The sequence below is a fragment of the Castor canadensis genome, chromosome 10, assembly GCF_047511655.1.
Source record: "Castor canadensis chromosome 10, mCasCan1.hap1v2, whole genome shotgun sequence".
Classification (NCBI taxonomy): domain Eukaryota; kingdom Metazoa; phylum Chordata; class Mammalia; order Rodentia; family Castoridae; genus Castor; species Castor canadensis.
The window spans coordinates 147,913,717-147,933,946 of NC_133395.1; the positions used below are offsets into that span (position 1 = coordinate 147,913,717).

The 20,230-nt window shown below is 57.3% G+C and overlaps 1 protein-coding gene across 4 annotated transcripts in view; it reads left to right on the forward strand.

Moving 5' to 3' along the window:
• The window catches only part of Eefsec (eukaryotic elongation factor, selenocysteine-tRNA specific), a 188,286-nt gene extending 174,885 nt beyond the window's left edge, over positions 1 to 13,401 (forward strand). For all 4 annotated transcript variants that reach the window (XM_074044590.1, XM_074044591.1, XM_074044592.1 and 1 more), the window contains one exon: positions 13,012 to 13,401. In XM_074044590.1, coding sequence (XP_073900691.1) covers positions 13,012 to 13,202 — 191 coding nt within the window. In that variant the 3' untranslated portion in view covers positions 13,203 to 13,401. The remainder of the gene's footprint in view (positions 1 to 13,011) is intronic.
• The last annotated feature ends 6,829 nt before the right edge of the window (positions 13,402 to 20,230 follow it).

Below are 20,230 nucleotides of genomic sequence, written 5' to 3' on the forward strand. Positions count from 1 at the left end.
GACTCAGTCTGGATGTGGATGAATGAAGACAGCCATCTTGTTTGCTGAATGTAAGTGCAAGGTCACTGTGCTGCTGGTCTGTGGCCTCTTCAGGGCCATCTTCAGTCCACCTGATAGCCTCTCTGTTTCCTGGTAGGGAACCCTAAGACTGCTTGAACTGCTCCCAGTACCTCAGCATGAGCCAGCTCAGGTGGAACCTTGGGAGCCACCTAGGGCCAGGGACTGCTGATTGAAGGATGGGTCAGCTGTGCAGGGGCACAGGGGGTTGCCGTAGGCAAGGGAGCACAGGAGACCCTGGCTATACCCAGCTGCCAGGAGCTGTGGGAATCTGGGTTGCAGACAGAAGCCTTTAGAAAGCATTGTGGGCTAAGGGGCCAGCACTTGCCCAAGGACCTAATGTTCCAGTAGAGGAGGAAGACAGAGACATCCCTGGGTCTCCATCAGAGACCCTGATGTACTCAGGCAGGTATTAGAACACAGAGTCATGTAACCTCCTTGTTCCACTTGCTATCTGGTCCCCCTGGTACCCTTTTGGCCACTAAGGACACACATGCTCTGTTCCACTTCTGTTGCCAGGCAAGGAGTCAGCCCAGAGAGGTCACGTGGCCATCCTGGCCACATAGCTGTCAGCGGCAAAGCCAGGCCCAGAGCCCAGGTTTCTGACCATCCCCCTGGGAGGGGTCCATTCTGAGCACTGGGGAGCAACCCCAACCATCCCTGATCCCACACTGCTGGGCAGCTTGGCAGCCTGGTCACAGGAAGCCCCAGTGCATAAACACAGTCTAGTTACGGGAAAATTGGGCGAGTTTTTGGTTTTCATTCGACACAGTGATTTCATGGATGTGCTCCAACTGGGAGCATGGTGTGCTCAGCCTCAGGAGGGGCCTGCTCTCCTGGTGACTTCAACGTGACTAGGTGCACTATCCTCCTCACTGGCAGCTGGAGGGGAAGGCAGGTTCCATATACCATACCTCCCTAGGGCCTGGTGCAGCCTGGCTGAGTCGCCCTTTGGGATCTGCAGTGAGGTAACTGGCTCAGACCTATGCAGCACCTGCCTGTGTGCTAGCTAAGCAACAGGCCCCTGCCATACCACACTCAGGGCATATATTTAGGGAGGTGAGCCATGTGTCCAGCAAGTGAAGGTGTCTTGTGGTCAGTGGTAAGCCCTGCCACCACTCTGATCTCAGGGTCCCCTGAGGACTCACTCCTCCACAACCACATGCCTTTTTTGCTAGAGCAATAGAGAGTAGAGAGAAGATGCTTGTGGTAGTTCTCCTACATGGCACGCCAGTATCTTGTGTTAGTCCTTAAATCAGCTGAGGGCAACAGGGACTCATTGAGCCCAGTTCACAATGAGAAAACAGGCAGAGTGACAGGCTGAGAGAGAACATACAGTGTGGCCAGACCACCGTCTTCTGTGTCACCAGCGAGGCTGGTTGAATGTGGGCACCAGCAAGGGGCTTCTCTCTCTTGAGGCAGAGAAGCCTAGCATAAGAGGTACACTGCTCCCAGTAACTTTATTCTAACACAGAAGGCACCAGCTCTGGATTTTCCTTATGTTGTCTTACCATGTCTTGTGAAAGTGCTTAGCCTTATGAAAACATAGCAAGGCTTTTATTCCTTTGATTTGTCTTGATTTCTCTTGACAAATCAAGGTCATGGTTAAGACAGAGTTTGCTCTTTGGAACTTGGGGGGTCATTTGGTTGAGGGGCCTCATCGCCCCATCACAGAGCTGGATTGGCCAGTCTGGGCCCCAGCATGGACTCTAGAGGTGACATTTGTATAAGAGATTGCAGAGGGAGGTGGGAGATGGAGCCCAGGAACCAGGGTGCCAAGGAGGAGGTGAGAGAGGCTTGGGCAGGGAAATTTGAGCCAGAGCATGCTGGCAGCTTGCTTGGACACCCAGGCCCCAGTCTTCTGCTGCTTTGCCACTGTGCTTTGGGAGGTGGAGGTGCTGCAGCAGAGGTGACACCTTCATCAAATGCAGAGACCTCACCTAGCACCTTGGTGCAAAGGAAGGGAACCCCTCCCTCACTATCCAGAGACAGCACATTGCAGAGGGCTGTGCCTGGGGTTTGGAGGCTTCACAAACCAGGGCTTCAAACCCAGCCACGCTGCACAGGATGGTCCCAGACTGTGCTGCTCCTTGCAAGCCTCAGCCCTGCCCAGGGCTTGGACAGATTCCCCAGCCACCCCACCTCTCCACTCCTAGAGCTGCACCCTTTGTGGATCCTGAGGGGCCACATGCCCTGCGCAGGCACATGGGCACTGTGAACACCCTGTACTGCCCACCCTACTCTTAGCACCACCTCCCTCAGTCCCTGCTCTGCCTCCATAGCCCTGGGGCCTCCCTGACTACATCTGAAGGAGCAGAGCCCCTCCTACACACCCATCAACAACTGCTGGAGGACAGGTCTTCTTGGTGTCACCTGTCCCCACCAGAGCTTCTGCCCTGGTAGTTGGGCTGTGTGTGTTCCCTTTGCCTGCATTAGCCAGGATATGCCAGCCCATGGCATAAAGTGAGCACCCAGCCAGTCCACATTTTAATTAAAATAACGTGTGGACTATGTGCCCTGAGTGAGTGCTGGGCTCTCAGACCAGCTTCATCCTCTGCAATGGTGGCTGGAGCTGTGCTATGCCTCTCGAAGGCCAGGGCAGCTCCCTCCCAGCTGTGGGTATCTCTCAGGACGCTTAGCTTCATCCACACCAGGGAAGGAGGGTCAGCACTTCTTGGCTAGGGTAGCTTACCCAGGTGTCCCCTGTGTTCTGATCCTTGAGGTTGGACTCCTGAGGGGGACTCCATCAGAGGCTGCTCATCGTGGCAGGAGCCAGGCATGGGCAGAGGCCATCGACAGAGCTGACATTGATGGAACCCCAGCCTGGTCTCCCATGGTCTTCAGGATGGGTTCTCCCTTCCAAGGCACATTTCCAAGCTCACTTCCTGGTACCCATTCCTGTGGGACCTCATGCATCTCTGTGTTTCTGTGCTGAGAGCACCCAGGTCACTGCTGAGGCTCCCAGCCTCCCTGACTGGACTGGGCCACATCTACCAAGCCTGCTCATGGTTGTCTGTGTACCTGACACCCAGCAGGTGCTCGGTGCAAGTTTGTACAGCATCAGGCGCCTGGAGGTGGGGCCCATGTGTGGTTCTGAGTGGCCACACTGCAGGGGAAGCACTTAGTGTCTGACCCCAGAGAGTCCTGCCCAGGGACAGCGGGAAGGTGAGTCAGGGAATACATCCAAAAGGAAGAGCAGTTGAATCTGTAATGCCCAACCCTCCAGCAATGATTTCTATGAACTGCCTCTGGGGCAGCAGCATGTCCTTTGCTGCCTCCTTACCCAGCTTGTAAGAGTGACATGGGCAGTGCTAGGCACCCATGGCAGAGGACCTGCTCACTATTGCTGGCAGCTCTTACTGCCCAGAGCCCAGCCCTTGGCTCAGTCTCCCAGAGCACTGAGCCAGGTATGGGCGTTAGGAAGGGATGCGTGCTGGCCAGTGGGAGGACAGGAGTGGGTGCAACAGGTGTGGTTCTGAGGGACCACCTGGCTCATGCCCTACCACTCTCACTGCTTCCTCTTTGCCTGACTTACAGGCAGTGCTAGGCCCAGCACTGCCCACCAGGAATGAACCTGGACAAAGGGGCCACTCAGGAGACAGGACCACCATCCCTCATCCTAAGTGAGGGAGTCCAGGCTGCCTCAGCTCCTTCAGAGCATTCCCTCCACGCATCTGCTATCTGCACAGGATCTGTCCTGTGGGCCAAGGCATAAGGCTTCAAGTTCAAGACAGGTGGCACCCAGAGTCATTACTCCTAACACGGGTTGGTGTTGTCAGGTAACCCCAGAGCAGGACGTAGCCCTTTTCTGTCCCTGAGGATTCTAGAAGAGCACACAACATGCCCCTACCCTGTGGTCCTCGCTCCCCAGTGGCTGAAGGCTACCCTCCCATCCACATTTGCTCTCAGCATGATGTCCAGACCCCTGCTGTGCTGGTCTGTTTCACCTCAACCCTACCACAGTGGTCACTGTGCATAGACTGACAGGGTATGGAGGACGATGGGTGAGGCCTGGCACATAGAGGATGAGTAGGACTTACAGCTGGCTCTCACAAGCTCCGTGGGATGCTGTGCTGGGAGAAGGGAGTAATGGGTCCAGCCCCGCCCAGGCCCCTGCCTGGATGCTGTTTCTAACGAAGGTTCCCTTGGCCCATCGGGGTCTTCAGAGCCAGGCCTTCCTGCTCCAGGCCTGCAGAAGCCCATTCAGGTGGCTGACATATGGCCACAAATGAGCACACAGGCACTTGTAGGTTAAGGCTGCCACACACTGTTTAAAACAAAGAAGAGGGATATTGTCTTCAGAGCAGAGCTCATTTTCAGGACCTCCCTGCCCCTGCCCGGGGGCCCATAATGCACAGTTCTCAGCCTCTTTGTGGGTCCCTCCTTGCCAGAGTAGTAGGGTGATTGGGCAATGTCCCAGACACAGAGGCTGAGATGCATGGCTACACACATCCCCACACAGCCAGGGTACCATCCCGTGGCACTGGCCTGGCCATGTAGGTCCAGGCCCAAGACCAGGGTTGTGACAACAGCTTCCTTTTAGAGATTTCTAGACAGGAGCCCTTGCACTCATGAGCTAGCAAGCATGCAAATACAGCGCAGGCCCCAGTGCTGGTCCAGGTCTTGGTGGGAAATGTTCCAGAGATAAGGCCTGTTCTCTAGGACTGTTAGGCAGTGTCCCCTAGCTGTGAGTGAACTCCCCAGCCACAGTGGATGACAGAACCTACAGCCATGTGGGGATGAAGCCCAGCCCAGCCAGAACCACTGAGGGTATTTCCAAAGAAAGATGTCATAGCACCAAGGTGAAGGCTGCTCTAGTCCAAGTGTACCTGTGCTGGGTGGTGCTGGGCCAGCAGCAGTCCAGTGTCCCCATTGTGCTGTGAGACCCCGGGCATGAGGCAGGTAGAGCATAGGCACAAAGGCTGGAAGGAAGGGGCTCCTGGGGACAGAGGTCAGGCCATGCTCCCTGACGATGCCTGCCGGACAAGGGTGCTGACATTCTAGGTGGGCTTGTCCACACGCACCACTGTCACAGCCACCAAGCCACAGGCCAAACCTGGGATCTGCTCCTGTGCACGGCTCACAGCCATCAGCACCATCACAGGGTGCCTGGTTGCGCGGCAGTGGGGGATAAACTGTCGGGGTCTGCAGCTTTCGGGAGCATGGATAGGGACCCTTGATGCTGAGCCATCCCTGCCCTTTGCCTGTCAGCTGGAGAGGACAACTGCTGCTGGTCACCGCGCCTGCTTCTCCCTCTGCTCTGGAAATAGGGCTGATACAGTAATCAGGATGCCACACATGGGCCCTGGAAAATGACTGCTCCCCGAGCCTTTGTTCACCCTCATTATTCTGGATGGCTTTTTTTCTTCCCCAAGTCATAAAAATGACATTTTTAATACGTGGAATTTTTTAAAGAAAAGCAATATGAAGAAGATTTTTATTGTCAATAGCTCTACCTTTTAAACCAGTTATCTTAGTTTCTGCTCTAGGTATTTTAATTGAAGATTAACTGCTGTTAAAGAGTGTACACACTTGGGGAGGGAGTATTTGGGGCATTAAAATTCATTTCTCTGCATGGTGGGGGGGACAGTGCTCCATGGGAGGCCACCAGGAACACCCCCTCCTCCACTGGCCTCAGAGGCTGCCACGCCTGCAACAGTGCATCTCCAGGGCACCATGCAGTGGTACACGCTGGCACCTGTGAGCACCGTAGAGAAGAGTGGGAAGATGAATCTGAGCAGGGTAACTTGAGCTCAGACCTGTCATGTCCTCCCTGTGTGACCTTGGACAAGTTACTGAATATCTCTGGGCCTCAGTCCCTGGGTGTAGAATTAGTGCACACCCAGGGGTGGCCGTGCAGCTGAGGTGCAGCTGTCCCACCTTGGATAGCACTGGCACAGTCGAGGCATGGTGAGCGTTCACTCTGACTGCCCCTGGGGCTTACTCTAATTGATCACAAGGCACTGGCTTGGCCCATCTGTAGGTCACTCAGGGCCAGGCCACCTCATATGAGACAGTCTTTCCTCCTCCAGACCCCTCCCTGCGTTCAGGCTACTTTCAGGGTCAGTCTGTGTGTGGGAGAGACCAGCAGCATCCAAGTCCTGGCCGACAGCATCTGTTCCAGCTCAGGCTGTGCTGACCTGGGAGGCGCCCTGTGGCCTTGGCCTCTCCACTGCCGGTTACTGGAGAAGGAGGATGCCAGGCTAAGGCCAGGCGGGCACCTTGTCACACCATTGGCCTGTGCAACAACTTGTGGGATGTCCTGAGGCTGGTGTGAGGTGGTGTTAGTGTAATCCCCACTGCGTGAGCTGTTGCTATGACAGTTGGTTGTGGTGGCAACACCAGAGGTAGCCCTAGCCAGTGACAGCAGAGACCCAGCAGCTCGCCCCTCCCCCACCAGAGACTGTCAGACCTGTCTTGCCCAGGAACCATAGGAAGAGCCCTGGGAGCAGGCAGCCAACTCACCTTCCCAAAACCCTGCCCACAGAGGTAGCTGGCCTCTGTCCAGGTGCAATCCACTGCCCACTCGCCCCCGCCATGCAGTACTCTGTCCACTCTTCCTGAGTGGTGTGCCAGCCTGCAAGAGCCCATGGGGAAGAACTCATTCAGGACTCTGCTGATCCTTCTTCCAGAGAAGAGTTCTGGAGAACCAGAACTCAGGACAGCAAACTTCCTTTCGTGAAGACTAAGCCTCCATCTGAGTCTTTAGACCAAGACCTTTCCTGCCTAGATGAGAAAGGTTTCGTGTTTGCCTTAAAAAGACATCCCTCATAATGTGCTGTTCTCCCTCCCCACGCCAGCCAATCTCCGAAGCTTTGACTGCATTCTCATTTCGGTTTACATGGCGGGAGAAATATTTCTGCAAAGGGTCCTTTTTTGTTTTTGAAGAATTCATCATTGCTGCTAAGAAGCTTAATGTAAGTTAAAGGAGGAATTAGACAACATTAAGACATCAAAATAGGGGTTTGGGCTCCCGCTGCCTCCGCTTCTGCACAATCAAAGGGGCGCGTGAGCCCATCAAGTGTGCGCTTGAGAGCCTGGGAAGAACATGCATGACAGGCCTGTCTGTCACCTGCCTTCCCCTAATTCCTTTTGTTACAGGGACAGCCAAATACTGGTCTGATTAAAAAAAAAAAAGAAAGAAAAAACTTAATCACCTTATCTTTTTAAAGCAAATTGCATCTTTGTTTACATATGGGGTCCTAGCAAGGAAAGGAAGGAGGAAAAACCAGGGAGCCATCATACCCAGCCAATGAGCTCAGTTAATTAAGGCAGTAAGCACAGAAGAACCTCACCTGACAAAGGAGATTGGAGGACCCCAAGACACTGTCACTTCTCCCAGAAGTTCCGAAGGGCCCAGCAGGACACCAGCTCCTGTCTGCCCCCTGGATCTCCCTAGCCCTGCAAGGCCTGTCCTCCAGGTCTCTCTGTCCCTAACCAGGTTAGGAGCCCCTTATCTCCCCTGCCTATCCTCCAGGCTCAGGCTGCCCTGTCCTGCCACAGCTGGCGGAGGATCTGTGTTCAGACCCTAGCTCTACCACGCTGCTGTGGGACCAAGACCTTACACCTCGGCTCGTTGCCTGCAACACGGCTGCCAAAAAGGCCGCTTGTCTGTACAAGACAAGTAGCCCTGTGCTAGGACTACTTCACCTTTGCTCCCCGTTCCTATCGCCTGCCCTGATCTCCTGACCAGGTCTACTCTCGGCTCTGCCCTCAGCAACAGACCCCCATGCCCACCAGCCAGACTGAGAGGTGTCCCGGGTACTGTGCTGCCTGCGCACCCTTGACCACCTGGCAGAGGCAGGTCACCCTCCTCTCTCAGCCTGTTATGCCTCGTTCCTACGTCCTGCCTGGCCTCTGTGCCCAGCCATTCCGGCCAGCCTAGCTGCCAGCCCTCAGGCACCACCAGGATGCTGTCCCCAAAGGAGACCCCACCCACTGCTCTAGCTCTTCCTGCTGCTGCTGCCACCACAGCAGGGGGGGTGCCAAGTGACTGCAGCGGCCCCAGCCCCAGGAATCCCCAGGGCCTGGTGACCCCAACTGCCTGCAAGGGTTCAGTTCCCACTGGGGGGTGCCAGCCACTCACCAGCATGGAAACCCTTCTTTCAGTCTGGCCCCCAACATGAAAGCAATGCCAGCAATTGGAGGCAATTACTGGCCTTTGATGCCCTGTCAGGGAGGCTTCCCGCATTCCCCCCCGCCCCCACTGCCCCTGGCCCTAGCCAAGACCCAGCGGTCTGCAGCCCATTGTGCTTTTGTGTGGGGCTGGCACTTGGTGAGAAAGGGCCAGCCTGGCCCTGGGAGAGGTCCTTGCAGGAAGCTACTAGTAGCAATGTCACCAGGGTCACTGCCGCCCACTTCCATTGCATCCTGGGGTCTGGGCTGGAAGGGGAACAGAGCAGGCTTGGGCCCCAAGCCCTGGGAGAAGGGAAGCCTTCCTTATCCTTCATGCCTGACCTGCCAGTAAGGGGCTACGCTTCAGCACCCGGGAAAGGAAGGACACTGGACGTCCAACCAGGCCAGCCTGGGGTCGGAGTCTGGGCTTTTCCTTGGAACATTCTGGCCCTCACCCTGCTGTCCTGCACACCTGGGCGTGAGTACATGGAAGTGGCAATTACACCCCTGTCTCCGTCCAGCAGACCTCCCAGAGCCCTGCACACCAGGCCCCGCACCCAGCACTGGGGAGGCAGAAGTGTGCCCTGCAGCAGCCATAGCGGAACGTGGTGCTCAGTGGGGCTTCTGGGGCAGATTCCGTTCTGCCTGGGTCAGTGAGGGGTGCTTTCCAGGGCGGCATTGGCAGAGTTTGAGTTTGCCAGGTAGAAAAGGCAGGAAGAGCCTTCCAGACAGGGACCCGTGTTCAGAGGCCCCGCTGGGTAACTTGTGGTTAAAGAACAGGGCTCGGTAGGGCAGAGAATGAGCAAGAGTGCGGCCGAGTTGGGGGGTGGGCACCAGGCAACTCTCTATAACCAAGCCCAGAGGCTCCATGTGGTCAGATGGATGCCCAGGGAAGCTGTGGGGACAAAGAGGCCAGTTCCTCAGTCTGTATCTTGTCACTGTGCCTAGTGCAAGCAGCAGTCAGAGACCTTGACATTGCAGCTCTCATGGAGGTGGACACATGACCATTGACCTAGAGGCACCAGCGAGCTTCCTGGCTGGTTGGCTGCTTTGACCTCACCGGGCAGTGGAGACAAATACCCCCCTGCCCACCCTTCTCCCTCAGTGCGAGGCTGCACGATGCACCTGCCCTGGGCTCAGGACTGGACACTGGATGGAATCCACACTAGTGGCTGCCGTGGAGATGTCCATGAGTAGTAGATGTCATGGAGAGCAACCCAAGGTCATGGAGATACCTGAGGCAATACAGAAAAGGAGACAGGAAGAAAAACCACCACTCACAGCACATCCCTGATCTGGGACACCTGTGCACAGCCACTTCCCGCTCTTTCCTCTGCACCCACAGCCACAGTGGAAAGATTCCAAACATCTTGACTTCGTGTTGCTTGAGCTAACATAACCTGTCTTTCACTGGCGTCACGTTTCCCCCTGCAGAGCAGCAGTGGATTTGGTCTACAGTAGGCAGACACTGCATTCGTCCTGAATGTCCCTTCTCGGTCTTAGATCCCCTCTGTAACTGACACAGCACACATGATCCCCTCATGATCAAACGCACAGACAGGGCAGCCACTGTGAGACTGCGGCACCTCCATGCTGTGGGGCTGAGTTTGTGCACAAACTCAGGCCGAATCTCACCCTGCTTGTTTGTTTCCTGCAAGGGGATTTCTTGGTTCCACATGGTGACCATGTAAGTGCTTATCTCTGGACTGTTTTTGAATGCCTGGTCTCTGAGTTCTTGGGAAGCAGAGATTCACCCCCGTGGCCCCACAGACTCATCCAGCACTTACTGAGGAGTATTGTGCCTGCTGTGAGCCATAGTCTTCAGAGCGGCATCACCACAGTAAAAAGACAGGCAAGAATCCCTGCTACCATGGGACTTGTCATTTCAGCAGGCACAGACAGCAAACACCAAAATGAAACTATAGAACCTGCTACAAAGTGGTAAGAGCATCAGGAGAACAGGAGTGGGTTAACAAGGCAGGGCAGCACTAGGGTATGATGACAAGGGGGTCACGAGGCCTCACCAAGGGGTGACATCTGGACAGTGACTTGGAGGAAGTGAAATGGGAATCGCTCGAACTCCAGAGGTGCATCTTCCTGGATGGGAGCCCAGCAAAGTCAGAGACTCAAGGAGGTGTGTTTGGGTGTTGGGGAGAACAGCAAGGAGGAGGCACAGGGGCAGGAAGCACTGCAACTCCCCGGGTAACTCAGGAAGGTCCAAGAGCATGGAGTGGCAGGGTGGGCACCAGGCCATACGACACGGACGCCAGGCAGGTGGGCAGACTCACTGAGCATGGGCTGCATACCCACTCACCCTGACCCCAGCAGTGCCTGGCCCCCACAGAGATGGCACATGGTGCCCTATGCGCTGGGCACTTAGCTTCCCTTGGTCTGCAAGACCCTTGCCAGCAATCACATGGCCAGTCCCTGTCATCTAGCCTTGGGTCCACATTCTTCCTCAGTGAGCCCTGTGTTTGGCACACACCACAGCAGCCACCTCCACCCTGCGGGGACGAACAGAGCCATTTCCTTGATTGCCCTCACACTATCTGGGCATCACACTCCTGCCTCGTTTTCTATCAGCCTTTCTCAGACAGAAACTCATGGGAGCTGGGTCTGGGCTGCACACTCAACCACTTGGCCCTGCAGTGTGACCCAGGCATCTTTAAGGGTCAGACCCGGGGCAGGTTGGGAGAGTGTGGCCTGCCCTGGGCTGTGCACTGCCAAGCCTGGCTGGGAGGCCAAAGCTCCAACTCCTCACTCCCTGGTATGTGCTTCAGCCACGTTTACTATTCAGCCAAGCATTGAAAAGTCGACTGAAGAAGGTGGCATTTGCCATGAATCCCAGCACCACATGGACAGGGCTCTCGGAGTACTGCTCCCAGGCCTCTGTAAGGGAGCAAGGTATACAAGCTGGCCATCTTTAGAACAGTTGAATGGCCACGTCTCTCTGGTGCCAGATAGATTTTCTGGCTTTCCCTACTCTGGGCTGTGTGAGGTATGCATCGTGTGTAACGAGAGCCATCACTGGCGAGATGGACTGCCGATTGGGCCACGCCTGTCTCCCCAGCAGGGCGCAGACGCCAGGGAGCCCCATGCCTTGTCAGACATCAGACCTCCTGGCACCAGAGGGAGACGGGCCGTCCATGCCGTTTGTCAGGGTCTGGTGCCAGCCACCTTCTCTGTTTGCAGAAGGAAGCAGGGTAGCATGCTCTACCTCAGGAACTCAGAGACCTGCAAGCCTGGCACTTGCTCGAGGGCACTGGCCCAGGGCCCTCCCCATGCCCCACAATCTGTGTCCCTCCCAGGAAGACAGCAGATCCCAGGTGTGGGGCCTGAAGAGCTGCACTCTGCCTCCACAGAGGGCCTGCTGCCCCAAGAGGGCACCTCCCCCAGGGGACAAGTCCCTTGTGTCCACAGTGGCACTCTCTGGCAGGTGCACAGTAGGCAGCCTGGCTCAGAGCCCTGTGAGCAACAGCTGTGCTCCCCACCTTCCCAGGGGATACAGAGCTTGAAGTGGTCCACCATCTCGCTTCTGCCTGCATGCGGCGGGGCAGACCTCCCTTCATCCACCCTCCTTTGTCACTTTTTTAATTATCTAGAGCAGCAGGGCCAGGGCAGGATGCCCTGTGTCCCTCTTCAGAACCAGCATCAGAAGTCCACTTACAGGTGGGTCCCTGCCTTCACTCTGGGTAGAGCAGTAGTCTGCTTAGCCACCAGATGAGGCCCTGGTGTTCAAATCCTGCCTCTTCCACACTCACTGGGGGCCTTAGTGAGGACCCTGCCCTCTTAGGCTTCTGTTTTTTCATATGGAGAATGAAGAGGTGGCCAGCATCTTCTGGACTAAGCCACTCACCGTCCAGCCAGGACTGTCGGCGCTGGAGCTTGTGGCCTGAGCCTCGTGGAGGCTTTCTTCTCAGAGAAGGCTCGCCCCAGGCAGTATCGGGGGAGGAAGGAACCCCTTAGTGCTGGCCGATACCTGCAGACCTTGCCCAACCTTCTACCTGAAAATGTAGAATTTAAATTTCTCATCACAAAAGTAGTGTGTTTAGTGACAGACATGTTAGCAAGCTTGGTCCAGTCATTGCCTGCTGTATGCAGCTACTGAAACATCACGTCATAGGCCGTAAATATGTGCAGTTTGTCAACTAAAAATGTAAGAAACAAGCCACAGTGAGTGGCTCTCGCACCATGTGCTGGAGGACGCAGAGGCTTCTTCCAGTGGCAGAGGGCTGGAAGCAAGCAAGGGGCCAGCAGCACCTGAGAGGCTGTGGGTGTGGTGAGGAGCTAAGCCCCAAAGAGCCCACAGAGGGTTGTGAGAACACATTCTGGGATGGGCAACATCTGCCAGAGCCAAGGAGGAGAGACCCTCTCAGGAGCTCTGGCCAGCTGCTCTCTCCTCCACTCTGACCTGCTGGAGCTCCCATCAGTCAATCCTAACTAGGGGCCAGAGGGCACAGGAGCCCCCCAAGTGTACAGGGCAGGAAGGCATCTTGGGGCATTTGGGAACACCCAGCCAGGGACCCTTGAACACCAGGCCTGGCAGGTGGTGCTCACACCAGAAGGCATGGACCATGTGGAGCCAGGGCAGCAGCCCCCAGACGGGAGCAGGGGATCTGGTCCGCCTGACAGGCCTGCAGGGTGGATGGGGTCAGGGGAACCAAAATCATGGAGGTTTGGGTGACAGAATAGGCCTCAGTCTTTGGGAGTCAGTAGGTGAGTCCAGGGTGGCCTGGGGTCTGGGCTTGGGAGGGACTCATCCAAGTCCCTCTTGGAGGGCTTATCCAAGATGCCATGTGCCTGTGGGTGTGGAAGTGACAGCGCCCCCTTGCCTTGCAGGTGGCCTCAGCCCAGAGTCCAAGAAGATCCTGACACCTGTCCTCAAGAAGCGTGGCCGAGCTGGCCGCGGGGAGGCCGCCAAGCAGGAGGAGGGCACCGAGCGGCCAGAGCCCACACAGCATGTATCGCTCAGCCTGTCCTTCAAGCGCTACATCTTCGACACCCACAAGCGCATGGTCCAGTCTCCCTGAGGGACTGACCAACGGCCAGACTTTGTGCCAAATGCCCACCCAGATGGGCCTCTACCAACCACCTCCCCACAGTCCTGTTGGCAGCAGCCCCCTTAAGAGACTGGGGTGCTGGGCTGGCAGGAGGGCCTAAGTCTAATGCCCAGGTAGATAGATGGCCCTTGGCAGATGCAAATAAATGCCCTGTGTGAGGCCCAGCCCACCTGCTGGTCTGTCTGTCTCTGGCTTCGCCACCCCTCCCCAAGGCTGTTCCCAGGGCTCCTCTGTAAATGGCCAGAGGATTGAGCCCAGGGCTCCCTGTGTTCTGGCTCCTAGCCCTTGGAAAATAGGGTTCTCCATGCAGTGGAGTCCAGGGAGGGCCCCATGGACTAGGGGCTGGCACATGGGGCAGAGCAGGCTGGGCTTGCCTCTGTCCTGACACCAACAGTGCTTAGGCCCCTGCTCTCAGGTTTGGGGACAACACACTGCCAAGGGTGGAGGTAAGGGCAGCGACAGCCTGGTGCAGGACACACTGCTGGGCCAGGGACCAGCCCTACCCATGTTCTTCTGTGGCCTCTGCACCCACGGGCCACTCACCCCGCAGGTCAGTATGGGGCTCAGAAAGGCAAGAATGGAACCAGCTGACTGAGGGAACTGGAAGCTTTTCCAGGCACTGGTGGGTGAACAGATATACAGCGTTCCTTTATTTGGTCTGCAAACGGACAGAGACTTGCCTCTTATCCTGGGAATCAGTGCATTATGCTTTAATTTGCAAAAATGGCATTAAAAATATTAATAGGTAGGTTGCGATCAAATGACTTGGGGCTGTTAAGCCCCAGAAACTGAAGGCAAAGGGAAAAGGAGCGACGCATGGAACACAACATCCCTGTGTGTGGTGGCTGGTCAGCGAAGCAGCCCCTAATTAAATACACCAGCCTCAGAGCCCAGTCCCTCCTGCTTGCAGGAGAAACCACGGCAGCTCTCTGTCGCCCTCCACCACCTTTGGCCAAGAGCCCCAGGCAGCCAGAGGCAAGGCACTAGTCAGTCACAGAGACAGCAGACCCAGAGGGCAGGCAGGGTCTGGGCTTGGCAGCCAGGCCACCAGAGGTCCAGGCAGCCCTTGCTCCCAACTTGGGGCCCTGTGGGCCCCTTGCTTCTCCCAGTCAATCCCCTGACATGAGCGTCAGCCCAAAGAAGAAGAATGGTGCATGTGAGTGTGACCATTGCCACCACTGTGGCAGCTGGTGCCAATGCTGCTTGTCTCCCAGTGCTGTGGCCCCAATGGAGCAGGGCGGGTCTCCACATGGGGTGCTGCCACAAACTTTGGGGAACCCCACTGCTGCCACCTGAGCAAATGTCTCAGCCACAGTGACCCCTCCTGCCAGGTCCTCAGCCCTATCCAGCCTGCACATGTCCAAGGAAGGCAGGGCCAGCAGCTGCAGGAAGAGCAGAGACTGGCGAGGCCTTCCTGGGTTGCCGCCTCCCAGCACCAGCGAGGGGCGGAGCTGGGTCTGAACCCCACTCTGGACTCCCATCTTAGTGTGGAGGCCTCTGGCCATCCTCATTCTCGGGCCCTTGGTCTCCCAGCTGGACACCCTCCCTGACCAAGGAACGTGAAGCTCATCCTCAGTGCTCCTACAGGCTAGGCTGTGCCCTGCATGGAGTGTGTGACCTGGGGCATGCCCCAGCCCTGAGCCCCCCTCAGTGGGAAAGAGGAACCACTGCCCTACAGGTTGTGGGGCTGAGGTCACAAGCAGTGCTGATCATCTTCCCGAAGCTGGGGAGTGGCCGCAGATACCTCCCCTGCGAGAGACGGAGGGCCCAAGTCAGCCATCTCCAGGACCTCTGTGAGGGTCCCCACCCCTCCCCGTATCTCTGCTGAAGACTGTTCTCAAAGCCCCAGGGAGGAGGTGGACCCCATTAGAGGAAACTGAGGCACACAAAGGTGAGATCAGCTCACAGCTGTGCAGCTGGGAAAGGCATGTAACCACCCAGAAGCCTCCTGGACCCCAAGAGTGCAGTGTGGACAGCTGTCAGTGTGGCCTAAGAATGGCTGAGCCCCAGGAGGGGGCTTCTGCCGGGCCTGGCATCAGTGGAAACCCAAGCACCCATTAGTGGGGTCAAGCCAGGGCGTGCAGCCTTTGAAGGTGCGGTCCACCCCAGGCTGCGGGCAGGAACGGGAGCGGCAGGCAGTTCTCCCTCAGAGTGACACTGCCCACAGGCTGCCCAGCCTGGTGTTTATGGAGGAGGGGGCGACAGAGGACCCAGCCCCCTGCAGCCACCAGCCCACAGACTTGCAGGATCAGCATGGATTGCAGCTGATCTCCCTGGGCCTTGGTGCCTTGGGTAGAACTGTGATGATTCCCCAGTGCTGGAAGTGTGTTGTCCTGAAAGGGAGTGGGAGCAGCAGCCTGCCACATGGATGAAGTCACAAGCAGGTAGCCTGCCACAGGCGGGACAGAGGGGCGATGTGATTGGCAGGCCCCCAACGTCGGGGCTAATGCACCAGCAGGGAGATAAGGCTTATCTGGAAGTGTCCCTGAATCGAGACTCTGATGGAAACAGGCTCTGGGTTAATATATTTTTGATAGATAACGGCTGATAAACGGGAAACCCTGGGGCCTGGGGCAGAAGGGGCGGCTTCTGTCCTCCCAGGCCTGTGGCCACACGTGTACACATATGCCTGTGTATCCATGTGCCAGCATCTCTGTCAGGTGCATGGGGATCTCTGGACCTGTGGGCACTCAAGCAGGGGTTGTCTGTCAGCCTACCACTGTGGGTCTGCGAGGGAGTGGGGTGAAGGAGGGTGGGACTGGTGTGCGTGGGGTGAAGCACGTGTGTGTCCGGAGCACACGAGTGGATGGATGTCTTCCCCAGGATTCAGTGGGGCAAGAAGTAGGGCTCCTCACCTCAAGCTACAGGAACTGTGCCAGGATCCAGGGCCCTCAGTGAGGTGGCACAAAACCCTTCAACACTCATCTGATCCAGGGTTACCGAAGTCCTGGGCCTCCCCAGCCTCTGCCTAGATAGCCTCTACATGTATTTAACATTTCTAGGTTCTATTCTGGAGTCAAGGCCAGCCTCACTCATGGCCTCCAGTCTCCCAGTGCAGCCTTGTCTGTCCTCCATAGCCCTGACCTGGGTGAGAGGGCCCCTCCCACCAGGGGGTTACCTGGCACAGTGTTGAAAAGACAGTAGTTCTTTGGAGGAGGAGGACTGGCCCAGGGAGCAGCAGTGAGGGCTGTAGCCAGGGGGTGTAGGGGCTGCCTGCTCTGCTGCACTCCAGGAGCCTCCTCAAGCAGCCTTGATTAAAAAGAGTAATTAGCATGGGGTTGATAAAGGAGTTGAGACATTAATTAGCTTGGCTCGGCCAGCAGCTGGAGCCTGGCTGCAGAGAGTCAGGGTGGCAGCCAGGATGCTGGGGCACAGACTGCAGAGGAGACCACAGTGTGGGGATCTGGAGAGCCCTGAAGAGCAGAAGCAGAGAGGGGCAGTGAGCTGGGATTTCAGAGACCTTCTACAGGGACCTGCAGGAGCCGATGCCCCAGGAGTGGAGCCGTTGGGCTGATGACCCCAGGATCTCTGGCTGCTGTTAATATGTGGGAGCCAGGGGCAGGGCAGCACTGTCTGTGGCCTTGAAGGGAGAGAAAGTTGGAGAAGGGCTAGGGGTTCAGCACAGGTTTGGGGATTCAGCATAGGTGGAATTGAGAGTAGGGATGGATTTGGGAAGAGGCCCAGAGATGTATTCTTCCCAGTTAAGAAAGGCCTCTAAGCAGACTGACCCACCACCACTAGGGACCAGCATTGGGAGGCAGCACCATCCTGCAGTGGAGGCCACTGAGCCACCTGGCACCCTGCCCTTGTCACGTCATCACGGGCCTGACAGGGATGGCACTGCACAAACAGCCACTTCTCACCACAGAGCTGTCCCCAGTAAAAGCTGCTGGGTCTCTGCCTCCCTCTGACCCACACAGATCACTGAGGTCCAAAATGAGCAGAGACTTCTGCCCAGGGTGGGACCCATCAGTCCCTCCCAAGCCCATTGGGGCCCAGTGAGCCTCACGGAGGTGCAAGGGCCTGTGGCCACTACCACTTGTCACAGAAGGGGCCCAGGAAAGACCCACGAGTGACCTATGGCCACGCACTCCACAGCTCTCTGCTTCTCTACATCTCCCGTCACTACTCCCTGTCCCTCTCATCTTTTGAGCCTGGGCTTCTGCCAACATGCAGGTCACTTCTGCCTGAGGACCCGGCCCACTGAGGTAGAACAGGTCAGAGGCCTGGACTGGTAGGCACTGACCTCCCCTCCATCCTTGACTTCTCCACCATCATTAACCTCTCCTCCATCACGAGCCTCGTCTCCATCAGTAACATCAGTGCCGTGATGACCACACCTCCGCCCCACCAGCAGCAGCACCACCCCCAGCTGCCTCTCTCTTTCCAACATGTGACCTGCCTGGATCTGTGGGAGGCCAGCGGGACGAGGCAGGAGCAGCTAGCCAGGGAAGAGACCCCATAGCCAAGCTGAAGAATGAGGGGATCAGGGTTGGGACAATTCACCACGACTGAGGTGTGCGGGGCCCGGGAGGGACTGGGAGAGGCCTAGCCAGCCTCTACCAGGGCCGCTGAGCACAGCTAAGGTGGGTGCCCAGCAGTGAGGCAGGTTTGAACAAGATGCCTTGCTAAGCCTGGCTGTGGAGATTTTCGAGTCCTTTGTAAAGTGGATTCAGGCCCGTTCCTGGACGACTGTGTGCGGTCTGGAGCTCCTGGAAGGAACCTGGACTGGAGATACAGAGGGGTCACTAGCACAGGCCCAGTGAGGCCAGGGTCCAGTGCCTGTGAGGAGGAGGGAAAGTAGAGGTGGGAGAAAGGGGCACGTGGCAGGCTCAGCGAACAGGACTGCCTCTGGGTCCTCTGGGAAGCTGGGTGTGAGGAGCGCTCTGTAGGGCCAGGGCACAGGAAGACACACGCAGTTGGTGGACAGTGCCACAGCACAGGGCAGCCTCAGGTGGGCTCCCATGGGACTGGGTGGCACCTCTGGGGGCAGGCAGGTAGGTGGGCACCAAGCAGGGCCCTGTGTCAGGGTGTGGTGTGGGAATGAAGCAATGGTTTCCTCGTCAGATATGGGCTGCATGATGACGGCAGATAGCCAGCAATCAGCCGGATCTCCCGATTCTCGCTACCAGCCAGCAGGGGGAAAGCACCCACCCACGCTTCGGGGACCACGCTGGGCGGGATCCTCAGTTTCCCTGGTGGGGGGGGTGTCCACCTTCCCCAGGCCTGTGCCCACAGCTCATGTCTGAGGACCCACTACACCCTCACCCATGGCTCCAGCAGCCTGAGAGGAGAGAGAGGTCCTGTTCTGGCCCTGCGTAACCCAGAGGACATCTGCTCTGAGGCTGGAGTATGGGGAACGACCTGCCACATGGACAGGGGTGGCGGGTCGTGAGTTGCTGATAAGGAGACAGTTGTCAAGAGTCACGGGGCACCACTGATAAGCAGACAAGCATCTCCCGGTGGCCGGAAGGTGCCGGAGGTCTGGCCAGGGTGCCCACGGCTTGGGGTGGACACGCTGAGGGTGACGGTTCTAGGAAGAGTCCATCCAGCCCTCAGTGGAGCATCAGGCCTGAAGAGGTGACCACACTCTGGGTCGCACTGCTGGGCCTCCTGGCCCCCAGCCACCTTGCTCGCTGCCAGCCCCACGATGGGCCTGCGGGCTTCCCACACTCCAGACCCTTCCCCCAAAGCCCCTCTTGCGCCTGTCTGGCCTGAAGCTCCCTGCCCACCGTGTCCACCGCTGACCTTAGTTCCAGGAGCAGCTTGGTCCCCAGGGGAATGGGAAGAGAAGAAGCTGGGGCTGCTACAGAGTGGGGGCAGGGCCCTGGCTTCTCTGTGGCAGCCCTGTGGCAGACCTGCAGTCGCTCACATACCCTCCTGACACCTGCCCGGAGAGGGATCTCTCCTGGTTTCCCTTTTGCAGAGGCCCAGGGAGGTCATACGACGTACAAGGTGCCCAAGGTCACAGGCTGGTGGGAGTCATTGGGGCCTCTCTCAGGTGCCCATGGGCGTGTAGGTGAGTCGCCCTATGGGAGCCACCTGCCAGCCACCAGGGCTGAGGTGTGTCTGTGGCTGGTGACCTGAAGCCCCCCAGCACCAACTCAGGCTCCAGCCTAGGGGGACATTTCTGGTGCCGTCTCAAGGACTCCCCCGCCCCCAGGAGGTCAGTATGCAGTGCTTTGGGATTTGACACCAGGGTGCTTTTAGACATAGGAGGTGTCCTGCATTTCTTCCCCCCTCTAAGTGAACTGGGATTGTACTGACCCTGGTCTCACAGCTTAGGCCCATGTTCCTCCTGCCTTGTTCTACCCTGTGCAATGTGGGGGGTGGGGGAGCGGGGACCCATCATGTCAACTGGAGCTATCAGAAACAAAGCCCTCTCTTCTGGCTGGGATTGCAGAGCCAGAGGCTATGAACTTGGAGCTGTTGCAGCCACCTTGTCGCCATGAGGGGAATGAAGTCCAACAGCACAAAAAATGTAGTCACCCATGGAGAAATGAGATTTCTGGTGACAGGAATCATGGTCTAAGCCTCTTGTCAGGACAAGCGGTAAATTTCCACTGCTGCTGGAGCCTCATGGAGCTGGGTTTCTGCAGAGGTCAGACAGGGTCAGCATTTCCTCTCCCAACCTGGGACATGACTGGGGTCCTAGAGTTGATGCATGGGCAGTGGCTCTGGAGGCTCAGGGTGTGAGGCCTGCAGGAAGGAAGATAGAGGTGAAGAGGCCCTGGTGACCTCTGCTCCCAGAGGCTGCTCTCCTATCCCCAGCCTTACAGCCACCACACCCCCAAGACCTGTTCTCTCTGTCCTCCCTAGTGGACCCTCATCTGGTTCCCGGCCTCCTGGTGTGTGTGCCCTGCCATCACCACATGGGGCTCTAGCAGCAGGAAGTCTCTGCACTTTGTGCCCAGCAAATGGTACACAGCAGGGGCCCTGTAAATGCATGAGGACCTGTCTGGACACTGCACAGAACCCGGTATGGCCCCTCTCAGTGG